General features: G+C 30.7%; 2 protein-coding genes across 2 annotated transcripts in view; both read left to right on the top strand.

Moving 5' to 3' along the window:
* Positions 1-1,438: 1,438 nt before the first annotated feature.
* Hs2st (Heparan sulfate 2-O-sulfotransferase) lies at positions 1,439-5,935 on the top strand. The gene is made up of 5 exons (XM_068765324.1): positions 1,439-1,711; positions 1,781-2,084; positions 2,945-3,083; positions 4,614-4,711; positions 5,455-5,935. Exons 1-5 carry the CDS (start codon positions 1,600-1,602, stop codon positions 5,822-5,824), a joined length of 1,023 nt encoding a protein of 340 aa, XP_068621425.1. The 5' UTR covers positions 1,439-1,599; the 3' UTR covers positions 5,825-5,935.
* Positions 5,936-10,709: 4,774 nt separating this feature from the next.
* Positions 10,710-14,740, top strand: part of LOC137922433 (adenylate kinase isoenzyme 5) — a 48,756-nt gene continuing 44,725 nt past the window's right edge. The window contains exons 1-3 of the mRNA XM_068765419.1: positions 10,710-10,731; positions 12,210-12,368; positions 13,714-13,824. Of these exons, the coding sequence (XP_068621520.1) occupies positions 10,710-10,731; positions 12,210-12,368; positions 13,714-13,824 (292 nt within the window). The remainder of the gene's footprint in view (positions 10,732-12,209; positions 12,369-13,713; positions 13,825-14,740) is intronic.

Here is a 14,740-nt window from a genome sequence, read left to right as displayed (position 1 = left end):
TTTTGTACACCATAGGCAATAAACAGTGGGACAAAAAAGAAACAATTCATGTGGTACAAGAAGTGGACCTTCCTTCTGACCAGATCTTCATCATAACAATTTATTTTCTCCAGCGAACATGAATTTAAAAAATTAAAACCTTAATGTTAATGAAAAAATTTTTGGATATATATAAAATCTCAAACAGTTAACATATTACCTAATTTAATATTATTGGATGGACTGGCTTTTTTATTTTCGGAATACCAATTTTTTTTTTTTTTAATGCGTGTTTGTAGTTGTCGGTTGTTATTAAATATTATTAATTTGGCTTTAAGCGCTGCTGTCTTATTTATATTTAGTTTTAAAATATCCTTTGTCAAAATCAGTAAATATATAAAAGTAAGAAACGGTAAGTGTAGACGTAATACATTACTAATTTTAATAATAGGATTGACAAAAGCACCATTCAAATATTGATTTATATATTTTACATTGTTAAATGAAAACAAGAACAAAGCACTTTATAATTAATGAAAATAACTGAGTCGCAATCATTTCTTTAGTTATAACCCTATGTAAAAGAAATTTACGTAATAGTACTACTATAAAGAAAAATTTAAATATGGCTCCTTCATTAATATAAAATAAAAAAAACTAAATATTATATAAATATAGTCATTGATGCAAAAAAATAGTTCCGTCGATTTTTGAAACACTGAAATGCATAAAACAACGCACTTGTCAATGTGTTATTAATAGTGATGTCGATTAGTGTTCTCTAATGCGGTATTTAAAAGATTAATATTTTTTCGTGTAACAAAAGTGTGGGTACTTTATTTCCAACAAATTTATATTTTTTACATTTCGAAATTTAAATACAATCACATAATTTATGCCCGAAAAAAGTGTGCCCGATAGAGTACACGTATTGTCACCTATACAAAATATAATTTTTAATAATTACAAAAAAGTATGTTTAGGTAAATATATTTATCAATAGTCGAAATTTAAGCCCATAGATGCCCACTACAAGGTTTAAGGTTCTTTCAAAGATATCTATAGAGGGATATACCATAATCACCACGATTGGTAGGCGGGTTGACGATCGCTATGTAGTATCATGGTACGCAGAGGATGCTGCTGCCCATCTTACTAGATTGTATTCCGGGAATCAAACATGTGACCTACGATCACAAGTTTCAGTCTTCTACCGCTGGGCCACAACTTTTTATTACAACAATTGCTTTTTAATTTTTTTAAGACTATTTTATGAATTGCACGTTGTGATATGTAAAATATAAATATAAACGTTTAATTAAAGTATCTTTTTTATTTACAACTTAGATATTCCTTATTTTTAAAGTTAAAACTGTATTGCTATATTTAAAATATCGACAAGACGCTTAGGTTACATCTCTAAAATTGTTATGTTCCTGCAGCGTCTGTTTTAGATTGACATTGATGTCCACTCGGGAATGTTTTCGTTCGTAGACTGCGGTATTGTTTTCTAGTGTGGGTGTGGAATGCGTGTTTATATTTATAATGAACTTAAGAAAATTATATCAGTGCTGATTTTAGCTTAGAAAACGCCGTCTTATTGTTATAGTCGCTAACGCTATGTTGAATTTGCATAAACTTTGGTTATTATCATGTCTCGGTGTTATTGTTATGATTATTTTATATTTTCAAGCAGAAATTGCTCGCCTGGAGGAAACTTATCGCAAGCTAGGTATGTACAACTATTAATTATTTAAATAAAATATAATCGAACATATACGATGTTGATTTTCTGTTTCAGAATACAAATTAGCGCAAACTCCGTCAAAATCGCGACAGTTTTTTCCGAAAACTGTAGAGAAAGATGACGATGATTTAGTGGTTATATACAATCGAGTGCCTAAAACTGGATCCACTAGTTTCGTGGGTGTTGCATATGATTTATGCAAGAAGAATCATTTTAAAGTGCTACATATCAACATTACGGCGAATATGCATGTAATGTCACTGAGCAACCAGTATAGGTTTGCACAGAATGTAACAAAGTGGCAGGAAGTGAAGCCGGCACTCTATCATGGTCATATGGCATTCTTGAACTTTGAAAGGTAATTTTTTTTTTCTTAAGTTAAAACACTTGTAGCTTAGGTACAAAATTTACTAACATATGTTATAATATAGACATCATGGTTGTTCATTATCTATTATTAAATAACAGAGATAGATATAATTGTCTACCAAGATATATAGGTTATGTCAGTGGTTTCAACATATTGCCATATTTTATTTGGAGCCAGTAAAAAGTAGAAAAATTTTAGACTTTTTTTACTCCCTTGAGATGCTTTTATATATTTTAAAAATATCAAGTTATCTTTTTAATATAGGTTGATATGTGTAAAAGCTTTAAAGGGCTAAATTTATAGTAAATTTGCTCTCAACTAAGGTAATAATAAATATTGTAGTGATGATATATTAAGAAATAGCAGTTTCAAGAGTTGTGTTTCTATTTAAAATATATAAAATAAGTCCCTATATACAACTGACAGCAGTTATTGGCCTATTGCATTCCAATTGAAAAAATAAATTGATCTTATAGTGTTTAGAAATATGTGAAAAGCCTTAAAGCTTTTCACTAGTAAATGAGCTATACATTTTTTATGCTTACCCTAAATACAGCAAGAAGCAGATATGTTTGTTGTTTTAAATATTTCCGTGACATATGGGTGCTTACTAAGTTAAATTATTATTTGTCTTATGGTAACGGATATACTGCAAACTTTAAATATAAGTTTTTTTTAAATATTTATATATTTATTGAAGTACTTTGTTAACCAGAGACAAAGTATTAATATAAAAAAAAAAAAAATTTGTATTAATATGCATTTTAAAGGTTAAGTTGAATTCACAGTTAATACATGATAAATCATACCTATAACCAAATAATAATTAACCAATTAAATTATTTCAGACTGGGCACATCCTCGAAACCAGTGTTTATTAATTTAATAAGGAAGCCTTTAGATCGTCTGGTCTCATATTATTATTTCTTAAGAAATGGTGATAATTTTCGGCCACATTTAGTGAGAAAAAAACATGGTGACAAAATGGTGAGTTGAATATATGTGAAATAACTTTTATCATCATCATTATTACAGTCTTAGGACATCCACTACTGGATGTAGGTCTTACTGATAAATTTTCAAAGGGACTCGTTGAAAGCAGCCTGCATGATCACCACTCTAGAACCTTAAGGCTCCAGTAATTTTGTTCTACTATATGGCTTGCCCACCGCCACTTTAACTTGCCAATTCAGTGGGTTATCATCAAATTTCATAAAGAAACTTCATCTTTATTAATAAGGAATAAAAATTCAATCAGATCATTTACTGATTAGTATAACATGATTACTGTAGGATAGCTACAGGACATAACTTGTCAGATGAACTGAAAACAACACTTTTGTGAATGAGTTTATTGGGTATGCCAGACAATTTTTAATAGTTCATGCGGTATGAAAATAAAGAAAGAAACTCGTGTTCGTCGCCGTGCTCGAGCTGTCACTAAGACGATTGATATTTGCAAGCATCTACATCATCGCTGCTTGCGGGCACCGAAGTCGTCAATGCTCCCCGCCTGCGCACAGGGCTCTGAGCTTTGCACCCAACCTCGTTCACGGCAACTCCGCTAGATGATGTAGACCAGAGTTCTCCAAACTTTTTTGTTCGAGACCCCTTGCCATGTTTTTCCGTGTTGGGTAGACCCCCCACTTACCTGATATTGATTTCCTGTAAATTTCTAACTGTAGTGAAGTTTAGTGTTAAAAACTTAAAGTAAAAACACATGTTAATTTATGCATTTATTAATTGAATTTAAATTAAAACTACTCAAATAAAATTTCGTATCTACAATACCAACTAAACCAATCTATTATACCAACATCCTACAACTTTCACAATTTTATAAACATATATAAAAAAAAAATTATTTCATTGGTACTTTTATAAATAATGTAAATGTTTTGATATTATAAGATAGTATGATGTAAGTAAATAGGAACTATCAGTGTATGTGTTGAGATCCACTATTGTGGATCCCAGTTTTCATTTTATGGACCCCCAATTTTTTTTCGCTGTCGTAGACCCCTTGCAGGTTGTCATAGACCCCTAGGGGTTGATATAGACCACTTTGGGAATCACTGATGTAGAGTAACACGGATGCCACAATTACTATACAGCTTCAAGTTTATTTATTTATCAATATTTTAAAGTTCATCATCATCATCATCATATTCACATTTACATTTAGTTAAGAGCTGTCCACTACTGGATATAGGACTATAGATCAGTTAGTAATATCCAAGCATAAATATGAATAGATCATATGATAGTTTTCTCATATAGAAATATCAACACTATAAAAGTTTACTCCCATTGCCCTCAATATGATGTTAACTTATTACTTTGTTTTAACTGGTATTCAAGTTATTTTGCTGTTTAATATTTTTTCTTAAAAATTTAATCATTTTATATTGTTTCATACATTTACATAGTTCTACACTGATGTATACAACTATAATATGTAAATTTTGGCCAAATTTTTACAAGCCATTATCTTAATCTTTTCATTTCATTCTGCAGACATTCGATGAATGTGTGGACAAGAATCAACCAGATTGTGATCCAAACTCCATGTGGCTGCAGGTTCCATTTTTCTGCGGTCACTCTGCCCAGTGTTGGTCAGTACTTTAGATATAACATATTAAATTGTAGTCAAAATGAAAGTATAATATACATGTAAGAAAAGGACCAATATCTAGCCACTTCCGCACACGCAGTGGTTATGTTACACCGATTAGTGCTAAACACAAACTTTGTGTTTGGCACTAATTGGTATTAATCGGTGTAACATAACTCCTGAAGATGCCCCGTGGAGGGGTGAAACACGTGTTGAGCAATTTGGCGGTGGCTATTGTGTGATTCGTATTGTTTGCCGCATACACATTTATCAGCGGGCTGGCGGGCGGTGCATTTTATTGCATGACTACCACTGCATGTGCGGAAGTGGCTAGATATTGGTCCTTTTCTTACTTAGGATGGACTTCCGCGAGGTAACGCCTGATTCCATTAAATATATAATATACATGATGATTAGGAATATATTTTACATCTTTATAGGAGTGAATGTATAGCTCAATTGTCATCAAAATTTTTACACCTATCCAATCACCTGTTGAATGTTATCACTCTGAAATATGTTATAACAATTTATTTTTTCTTTTGGAATTACGCAGGCCAATAACTTCAGGCAGTACAAAGTCTGCAGGGACAGAAAGTAAACAGTATTTAATCTTAACATGTAGTAATTGGAATTTTACAATTCATTTATTGACATACATATACCACTTTAAATCTTACACTTATAAGCAATCACTCTGTATATCTCATGTATGTATAAATATATATGTCTCTTATATTCCAGGAAACCTGGCAACCAGTGGGCTTTGGACCAAGCGAAGCATAATCTAGTCAACCACTACCTCTTGGTAGGTATTACAGAAGAGATGCTTGATTTTATATCTGTTCTGGAAGCAACCTTGCCTCGCATGTTCAAAGGTGCCACCGAACATTATCTGAACAGCAACAAATCACATTTAAGACAGACCAGTTCTAAAATTGATCCAGCGCAAAGGACAATAGAAAAAATTCAACAATCGACAGTTTGGAAAATGGAGAATGAGCTCTATGAGTTTGCTTTAGAACATTTTAAATATGTTAAAAGGAAAGTGTTAATGAAAGAAGCCATGAGTGTACCGCAGACATTCTTTTACGAGAAGATTCGACCAAAATAAATATATTTTACATACTAATGTAGTAAAATAATATTGTTCATTCCAAGTGTTAGCAAATTATAAATATGTTAAATACAGCATGTCCCATAAACCTCAAGCTGAAATCTGGTAATAGGACAGGTGATGGCTAACTCCAGACAAATTTTTTAAAAATATCTATATATCATATTTTAATACTCATTATTATGATATACTATTATTAAATTATTTATCCTAACAATTTGAGTACTATTGTAGTATGAATTTTAAATGCCTTACAAATGAAAGTTCAAATAAGTAAAGTAAGGAGTTGTTTTGTATTTTCATTTATATATTAATTTATTTTAGCTTGCCATACTAATGGAGTAACAATATATGTTCTAATTAGTTTCATATATAAGACAATATTATTGCCGATTATAGGCATACATGGCCATTTAAATCTATCTATTATATTTTTTTTGCTCACATGCCTGCATGCCAGTGTTGTAAAAACAAAGTTGGTGTATTAAACTATTTCCTAACTTAAATCTTAAATTATTTTAAACTAAATTGAAGTAATTTTATATATTTTTTAATATTGGCAGCTTTTAACATTACATATGATATATAAACATGAATAAATAAATAAAACACAAAAGTAATATTAAACAGCTCTTTTAATAATAATAAAAAAGGCTCGAACAATTTATATTAAATTAATTATAGATAAGATTTTATACGTTCTTTACAATGATATTAAAGAAAAAAAATTTAAACGTAATGTTTAAAGCCACATTTTATTTTTAATAGTATTACCATTTTGAAAATACTTGTTTTTAAAATATATCCTCTGGTTACCCACTCCTTCCCCTATCACCTGATTTTCTGTTTGACGTTAATTTATGGGACAGTATGTATATATAGTGTTAAATAAAAAAAATTATTTCAATTATCAGATTTTTGAATATCGAATACAGTCTACAGTGAAATAGTATAAAATAATTAATTTTAATAAGTAGTAATCTGAAATTTTTAAACGTTTTTTTTACTGCTAAATTATGTTACATTGATTTTTGGTTAGGATGTTCCATATTGACAGCAAATGTGCTAAAATTTCACCTTTAGAGCTTTTACGCTTGTAACCAATCATCCTGTATGCACAGCCAATCCAATCAATTGCAGCCTTAAATTTAAAATTCGTAAGTGATAAACACAGGCTATTTTGCCAACATATGAAAATAAAACTTGAACTTAGAATTGACATTTGAATACATAGTCATAGTATAGATCTGTTATCTTTAATATGTTACTTCAGCTTGCACTGTAAAAAATGTAATGATATTGTATGATTAATTGACAGATGATCAGCTATTACAAACTCAGTTTCTTAGCTTTTAGTTATGTATATATATATATATATATAGCTAATCATCCTAGATTGACTGTACATGAATAATATACAGCTCTTTTTGTTAATATGTGATATATTTTTAAACAACGAAATAAATGCTACAATATATCTGTTTTCACATCGTGAATTTTTTTAGTAATATTGTTACAGTTATTTTAATGAAAATAAGCTTTAATACTTGAGTATTACGATCGAATTTTATATTTCCTGTGTTGTGTATGCTTTAATATGTTTTAATTATGTAAATGTGTTCCTAGTACAATACAATACATTTTTAATTGACAATTTTTTTCGTTAACTTTTCTTTCCTGACATAATTGTAGCTGGTATATGCTAAAAACCTCTTTTGTCAATTATTGTTTCTTTTTTAAAGTCAGCATTTATGAAGAAAACAATTATTTAAGTTTTATCTGTAAATTATTTTAAAAACATTAATATCGGTAATATAAAAATAATGTCAACTTTGCCGTAAACATTTGATCTTAATTAACTAAATTGTGTTGTGGTATTTCTTTTCCAAGAGGCCTAGTATAGATTTACATATATTTTTAATCAAAGTAGCATAAGAGATTTACCATCTCCTAGTTAGAAGGGCTTTGTTCATTACAAATGAATTTACTGTATTCTAAAAAATCAATTCCCTAGACAATAGGAAATCTAGATTTGTCCAAGAATTTATTATAGTAATATAAAATAAACATTTTGTTGATGTTATCAATATATGACATAAAAATATTTTTTTTATCTTGGTGAAGTTGCTAAGTATGACAATTTTATTCAGTCAACTTATATTAAAGCATGATCATAAACAATAATATGTGAAAAAATTTGAATAAAATTTAATAATGGTCAATTTTATTTATACATATTTCGTAATAAATGTTTTCCGGCTATTTTTAGGTTAGAAGCAATAAGGCATAATATATTCTATTTTCAAATTTTTGAATAAACAATTCATAGAAATTAATGCAGATTAAATACGACATATTTTTTTGATAGAGAGTACTAGATTGTGGCCAAAAGAAATATGTGCTGTAATTTTTTTTATTATGCAGAGAACCAATGCTTTTTTATGATTGAGGCTAAAAAAAATATATGCTATGACGTTATTTTTCATGACATATACTTATATACTGTAAGTGAATTGCTATACAGTTGTAATTTTTTTAGCAATACTATCACAGGTTGTAATCTATTTCAAAATAGGCTCCTATCTGATATTGCCGTGACAAATATTTTTTTGTATTGCTTTAAAAAAAAATCATAAAAACAATAATATTATTTACCAACATTTAATCTTTTTTATCAATTCATGTTCTAATTTTTTTAATGTTACTGTGTTGCCAGAAATAATTGTAAAATTACTACTAAAAGTAAAGTAAGTTTTAATTATGATTTATGATTGACTGAAATATGTTATGTAATTTTAATATGTTTACTTTACGAGTTTTTAGTTAATACTATATGTTGTTTAATATGTGTGCCCATTTATGTATTGAATCAAGGCTAAATACTAAAGGAATTACATCTGAGGCTACTTACTATGTATATAAAACCTTTAAATGTTATGTTCATAAATACATTGGGTATAAGACTTGGAAACATAATTATTTAAGTTTGAAATGTACTTAATGTGGAAATATACAATGTTACGTCTTAATATTACATCAGAATTGTTGTTAGAAATACTAATCTATACATTGTGGTATAGTTTGAAATAACCAGTTGTACTTCTCTCAAGCACTAAATGTTAGGCAAAATTTTGTTAATAAATTGACATTTTATTAAACGATATTTTTAATCTGCATTAAAATTATTAAAATCATATGCATCACAATCTAAATGTGAACAAGATTTAAATGTCACGTATAAAAACTAACTAAATTGCCAAGTATGACATTGCGTGACAAAATTAAGATGCACTGTATTGTAGCGGAGAATTATACAAGTCAACTGTTTTTATATTTCGCCGACTTATCAGACCCCATTGCAGATTACGAATTATTGTCTGTTGCGCGTATATTATAGTTTTCACGAATCTTCATAATGGTTTTTTTAAACAACCCTTTTAATTAAAATAACCTTTAAAAGCATACATTGATAAACGTTCATATTTAAATTTAATGGAGAAACGTGGAAAAATAAAGAAATACTCTACCTCTCACTAATTTACTACCATAATGTAATCAAGAATATTTTTTTATTTTTTATAACCTCAAAAATGTTAAGTTTGACATTTAAATCTTGTTGAGATGTTATGTACCAAACCATTGAAGTAGAGTGCCACATTTGCCGTTTTTGTTTCTAACAGGTTGACAGGTTTGTTATTTACAAAATAGGATTAATACGTGAGTTGAAATGTTCATCATCACCATCATCATGTCAGTCGATAGATGATCAATGGAAGGCATAGGCCTCCCCTAAACATCGTCACGATGACCGGCCTTGCCTGCATCAAGCGACTGCTCAACCTTGACTATGCCTTTGTTACGTTGGTAACTTTGGTTAACTGCTGATCTCCATATTTCTGATTTGAGCTCGTAGCGAAGGTTTTAGCATTGCCCTCTCTATTGGTCTCTGTGACTGTAAGTCTGTTTAAAAGGTTATCATCGTTAACGATCACATCTCAAACCCGTAAGTCATCACCGGCAACGCACATCGACCTTCGTATGTCTGAAACATTGCGACATTTGAAATGTTACAATGACTAACATAATGAAACCTACACAAATATAAATTCCTATAGACCATAGCCATCATGTGCAGTGAGTCATTCATTCGCTTCCGAGAACTTGAAACTTCTTCAAACATATCAATTACCGCGACGCTAGATCGGCTGAATAATTAACATCAGTTCCCGTGCTGGTGGAAAAGTTGTATATTAAAAAGTCGTAATAGCCTCGCGAGTTATCGGTGTACCAAGCAAATATGATTAATCAGAAATATGTCGTTTGAACCTTGTTTTTTTTTTAACGTAATTGGCCACGCATTAGATTCATTCAGGGGGACCACAGTTTAAATATTCAATCGGTTTTCCATCTCGCTCGCGTGACGATATATCGCATACGTCAGAACGGGACACATATGCCATTATTAGTTATAGAATTTAAAAAGTAAGGTTAACCGTTCAGTCGTATGCTAGAGTCATCAGAGAGCGGTTGTCCCGCAATGCTTACACGATCACAACCGCTAGCAGAAATGCTATCGCGACGTCACAACTTCCGAATAATCCGAAGTCTGTTAACGAGTTGCAAATCGTTTAAGATGAGTTAATTTATATTGGATCTGTAATATTTTCTGTTTAGTTTGCTTCGAAACCCAGTCGAAGGTCGCGTCCTTAGATCGATGAACAATTAAAGGTGACAGCGTGCGACTACCCGCGTGTGGACAGACCGTTTTTGATATCTATATATTTATTATTAATAAGTGCCAACGCAAAAACTAGCTTAGCATACAGGGACTATATTATTATTCATCGAAGGAGACTGTAAACAAATTGCATCTTCATGGAATATGGGCATCTGTTTAGACACTGGTAAGTAGTAAATGAAGAAAATTATAACATTCGCGGGTATACGATTAATGTCATACGATTTTTGATATGGAGTCCCATATTGGGCGCCAAAGAGCAATTCCTTCGATTACGGTTATTTAAATATAAAGAATTACAACACTTGTATATTTAATTTGTTTATAGGTTTGGAGTAATTTGATTAAACAACAGAAAAATAAACTATAAATAAAATATTGGAGAAAAGTATAATAAAAATTAAAATGTAGGTATTTGTTATATTTATAAAGGCAATAACTAAGTTCATAGTTTTATTTTATAATGAAATACTACATTGCTTTAGATTCAAAATTACGAAAATACTTTTTTTTAAATATGCAAAGAAATGAATTGTAGATATCCAAGAGCATTTAAAATTCAATTCTTTCACATTTTTTGGGATATATATATAAATTTTTTAAATAAAATACTTCCAAAATTTATTTATATTAGTCAATAGTTCGAAAAGCCTTGGACTATTTTAGTGAAATTATTAAAAAAATGTGTATTAGACACATTTGAGAGATGATATATTTAGCGGGTACGTCAACGTGATTTGACATTTTATAATTATTTGATGATCTGTGTTTATAATTGCTGTATTGTAGAAAATATTTTGATTTATACAGGTAATTCTACAATGAAAATAGTATATGTCAAGCATAGATTTGTAGTTGGTATTCACTTGATAATTTACCATCGTGGTTTTATCATAAAAATATTCCAAACTTTAATATTAACGATTATTTTCTAATAACATATCTCTCCAATCTTCTCTAGTATTCATTCTTAGCTTCTTTTCTTGTCCTGTATTGTATTTCTCTGTCTGATTATTTAATTTATTTATGGGTTTTTCTACTCATTTTGAAATTCTGTTTTCTCGTGTTACCTTTTACAAGCTATAGTAGTAGCTTTGTAGTAATTCTAGGATATGGTGAAACCATTAGAAAATACCCCGATATATATTTAAAAAAAATCTATGACATTTATTTATTAATAATAATACGTAGGAAAGCTTAGAGGCAACGTAAGTAGACTACGAACAAAGTAGAAAAGGTAAAATCTTAAACATCTAATGAAAATACAATTACTTACTAATGTGTGTATATATATACACACACATACACATATATGTGTATAATTTAATTAGTTATTATGTTCTCTTCTCTTTTCGAGAGAAAAAAAAAGGTGTGCGTGTAATACTCGCTTCCGCCAAAAGACGTCTACTGCTGAAAATAGGTTTCCGCATAGAATTCCAATTCCTTTCGGTTGAAAGCGGCCTGCAGTCGGCGCCTTTCTACGACCTTAGCAAAGTCTTTGTCCGGATTGTGGATTGTCATTATAGCTTAATTTGATTCTATTATAGTTTGCGCCAATAACTCTTTTGGCATTTTTACAATGACGCACTGGTGTTCAAAGCGGAAAGCAGTATAATTAATTGAATACACTTGTAATTGCCGAAGAACAAAATAATGAGGAGTTGGAAACTACGGGCGGGGACCGCAGCCGCCGGGAGAGCGCTTGGGCGGGCCGAGTCACTCCACCAGCCGCGTCTTTCCCCATGCAGAACTCCAGTCACGTCAAGTTCGAGCCGCCACACGTGCCTGTCATCTTCGTGCTGGGTAAGAATTGCTGTCCATACCTTCTGTTCTTCTTTCTATTCCTCCAATGATGAGAATCATGTCGCAGACATATCTAGAACATAAACTTGTACTTATTATTGAGATTAGACTTTTGTAAGCACCTTTTAAGTAGTAGTTGGCGTGGCAAATTTTGGAAGCTAAAAGATCCTCGCGTGGCGATTTCGAGTCGATCTACTCGGATGTTGCTCCTGTAATATTTTAATTTTGTTAAACGCGTCAAGTTTTGATTGGTGCTAAAATCGCTCAATTTTTTGAAAAAAAAAGCGTCAAAACTAGACTAATATCCATCCGCAACCATCATATTCGTCCGAATTTGGCTCCGTGTGACTTCTGGCTAATTAGCAAACTCAAAAGGCCAAAGTGAAGACGCCTTCTTGTCAGAAGGCGTCTTCACTTTAGAGGATACAAAACCCGAATCAAAGAGGGACATGAAGGCTACAGGAAAAAGATCATTCCGACTGTTTTAATGACTGGAAGAAACGTAATAAGCTTTTTTTATGTTCTTTTTATCAAACTGGGATTGCTTTTAGGGAGATGAAATAGATTTAGAAGAAGAAATAAAGTATTTATGTTTTATAAACAAGTTCATCTTACTTTTTGATCACAGTTGTATATTTATCTATGCGATCAACGCGTCCTTGTGTATATATTCCTGCTTTTATTTTTTAAGATTGGTTATTATCAGTAACTATTTATACATTGCTAAATATATGCCTTAACTTTATCTTTTCATTATTTACATTTCATTTTCGGTATTTTCTATTTAATTCTTTATACCTAAACTTATTTAATGTAACTATAACATTAAGTAAGAAAAGGATTCCTTTAAACTATAATATTGTGTGCGTGCCTTCTACTACTCATATATTTGGCATTAAAGGCACATTGTTCCTCTCTATAGTTCTTAAAGTTTATTGTATATTTATATTCTAATACCATAACCTTATCCCCAAACATATGTCATAACATTTATACTTACAACTGCTCACGAACGTTGAAGAAAAACATGTGCCAAATAATCGATATTTTCTAGAAATTAGTTCTTTTCGATTTGATGAATATATCATCATTGTTTCATCACTAAGACCATTACTGGACCTTCCAATAAGAAGCCATGCAATATAAATGTGTTTATATCCCATTCACACTGGGGTTAGTCGATAGCATTATGTACCCCCGTATATTGAGGGTAGTTTTGTCTCGTAAATGTGACAATTATAAGGATTATATTATCCTGTGGTTTAAACGTAAGATACTTCTGAGTCATTTGTCTATAGCCTATAGTTAAAGATTTCAAAGTGACTACAAGTGGTGTTTGGTCCAGGAGGCCCTGGCAGCGGGAAGGTGACACACTGCGACAACCTGATGCAGGAGCGCCGCGGCCTTGTCCACATCAACATGACGGACTTGCTGCAGCAGTACGCTATTGGCAATGGTAAGCTATCTTCTATAGCTTCAACATTACTAATTAGAATCAAATAAGAGGAAAGATAGATCTTAAGGGGAATGACAGAAGGGCATTAAAAAAAGGAATAAAAATCTATATATATATATATAGTGGACATCTTACGGCTGAAATGGTGATAGTAAAATCTCTTCTATGTGCCGTCAATTTTAAATATGCGGTTTATACAAATTAGATATGTTTTTTTTTAATTTCTCCCGTTGTTCGGACCCCTCGTACCGATATTTTGTTTGGAACAGGATTTTTATTCCTTTTTTTAATGCCCTTCTGTCATTCCCCTTTAAGATCTATCTTTCCTCTTATTTGATTCTAATATATATATATATATATATATATATATATATATATATATATATATATATATATATCACCACTTCACATTGGTAGAGTTATAAAAGGGGGTATCTTTATTGATTGTGAATTTAGTACCAATAAAACAATATATAGGAGACCATTCGTTATAACATTTCTCGGAAATCACAATGGTTTATGATTTAAGCTGGAATTTCAATACCAGTATTATCAAATGACAATTGTCGCAATGGACAATTGATTTAGTTATATATTTTACACAAGTATGTGTATATGTGCATTGAAATTAAACAGTACAGTAAATTATAATAGGAATATAAAATGCATACGAAACGTTATTTTGATTTATTTAAAATGAAAATCGAACTAGGTTATATTGTTGCAAGCCACAAATAAACCTTCAAAAACTTGCAGCATGTGGTTCGCGCCTTAGTTTGTACCTCCCCATATCCTGTGTCACTAAGTCACTCAAAGAAAACTATAGTCTTGCAATAAGACCAAATTATTATTAAACCAAAATTCGCGAAACACAATCGATTACTAAAGATTTGAAAGAGGTTGTACAAGCTATTTT

This window comes from Battus philenor, unplaced genomic scaffold (genome assembly GCF_028537555.1).
Source record: "Battus philenor isolate CCGP_79_NKW_IND1 unplaced genomic scaffold, ilBatPhil1.0.hap1 SCAF_2, whole genome shotgun sequence".
NCBI classification, from domain to species: domain Eukaryota; kingdom Metazoa; phylum Arthropoda; class Insecta; order Lepidoptera; family Papilionidae; genus Battus; species Battus philenor.
This window is presented reverse-complemented; position numbering and strand designations above follow the sequence as displayed.